At 53.5% G+C, this 1,131-nt stretch overlaps 1 protein-coding gene across 1 annotated transcript in view; it reads right to left on the reverse strand.

The window, feature by feature from the left end:
- MYO10 (myosin X) overlaps positions 1–1,131 on the reverse strand; it is a 225,616-nt gene that overhangs the window by 35,290 nt on the left and 189,195 nt on the right. The window contains exon 25 of the mRNA XM_006895013.1: positions 54–177. Within this exon, the coding sequence (XP_006895075.1) occupies positions 54–177 (124 nt within the window). The remainder of the gene's footprint in view (positions 1–53; positions 178–1,131) is intronic.

Below are 1,131 nucleotides of genomic sequence, written 5' to 3' on the forward strand. Positions count from 1 at the left end.
CTCTCAGTCCTGCACGACCTTCCCTGCCCCAGGCCCCCCGAGGCCGGCCATACCTTTCATGTACAGGAAACTGTGGAAGTAAGGCAGGGTGACACAGCTGTACACCGAGTCCCGCCGGTACGACAGCTCGTCGTCCGTGTCGAACCTCGAGTCAAAGTCCTCTTCACTGTCTTCAAACTGGACAAGGACAGAGAGATTCGGTGGTGAGCACAAAGGGCCAGCAGCTTGAAGGTCAAGCAGGCATGTCCTCATTTACAACATTAAAATGACCAAAACAGAAGCAAAGCGCCAGCCAGACACTGCAGCCGGGAGCCTTGGAAGGAGCTCAGCATTACAACACATATGTCCATGTGTTAAGGTCAAGGGCCTGCTGAGTTGATTCACAAAACTCAACACAGACACTGATCCAAAGACCTTCTATTGTAAAACCAAAGGAGTTTTGCTTAAGAGCCCCGTTGTAATCAACCCATGCAAGAACGACTTCCTTTTAAAACGACCATACTGAAGCCATTTGAGTCTTACAAAAGCCAAGCTGCTGATGTCCAGTCACTTCCAGCCCGCACCGACCCCTGGCGCTTCAGAACAGAACTGTGCTCCGTGGGTTTCGGGGGTGGGGAGGGGCTGAGCTTTTGGGGGATAAGGACTTTACTTCTGAGGCACCCTGGCTTATCTTTCCAATAGGAGCTGAGGGTGTTCACTGTTGGTCCCGCTCAGAGACTTCCTGAGGAAGTCAGGGAGCATTTCACACAGGACCAAAAGGGAAGAAAGAAAGACAAAGTCAGCTAAATAAGCTTCTGAGACTGGAGGGCGCAGGTGTAAGCTGCAAAGATTCCTCCCTCACCACCACACAGGGCAGAAGTCCTGCGGTGTGAGGCACAAAGCCCTCCAAGACTGAAACGTCTTGGCAAAGCCAGGCCAGCGAAGGGTGTGCCCGGTGTGCCGTGTTTTCTAACCAGCTGAAGGGAGGGAGAGAGGTGGAAGGAGAGAGGGAAGGAGAGGGAGAGGGAGGGCGAGAGAGAAAGAGAGAGGGGGGAGATTAAGAGAGAGGGAGCCAGGGAGAGAGAGAGGAGAAAGAGTGAGAGAAGGGGAGAGAGAGGGAGAAAGGGAAGGAGGGGGAGAAGGAGGGGGGAT

Source organism: Elephantulus edwardii, unplaced genomic scaffold (genome assembly GCF_000299155.1).
Source record: "Elephantulus edwardii isolate Elephantulus edwardi_28Jun2011 unplaced genomic scaffold, EleEdw1.0 scaffold00153, whole genome shotgun sequence".
In the NCBI taxonomy this organism is placed as follows: domain Eukaryota; kingdom Metazoa; phylum Chordata; class Mammalia; order Macroscelidea; family Macroscelididae; genus Elephantulus; species Elephantulus edwardii.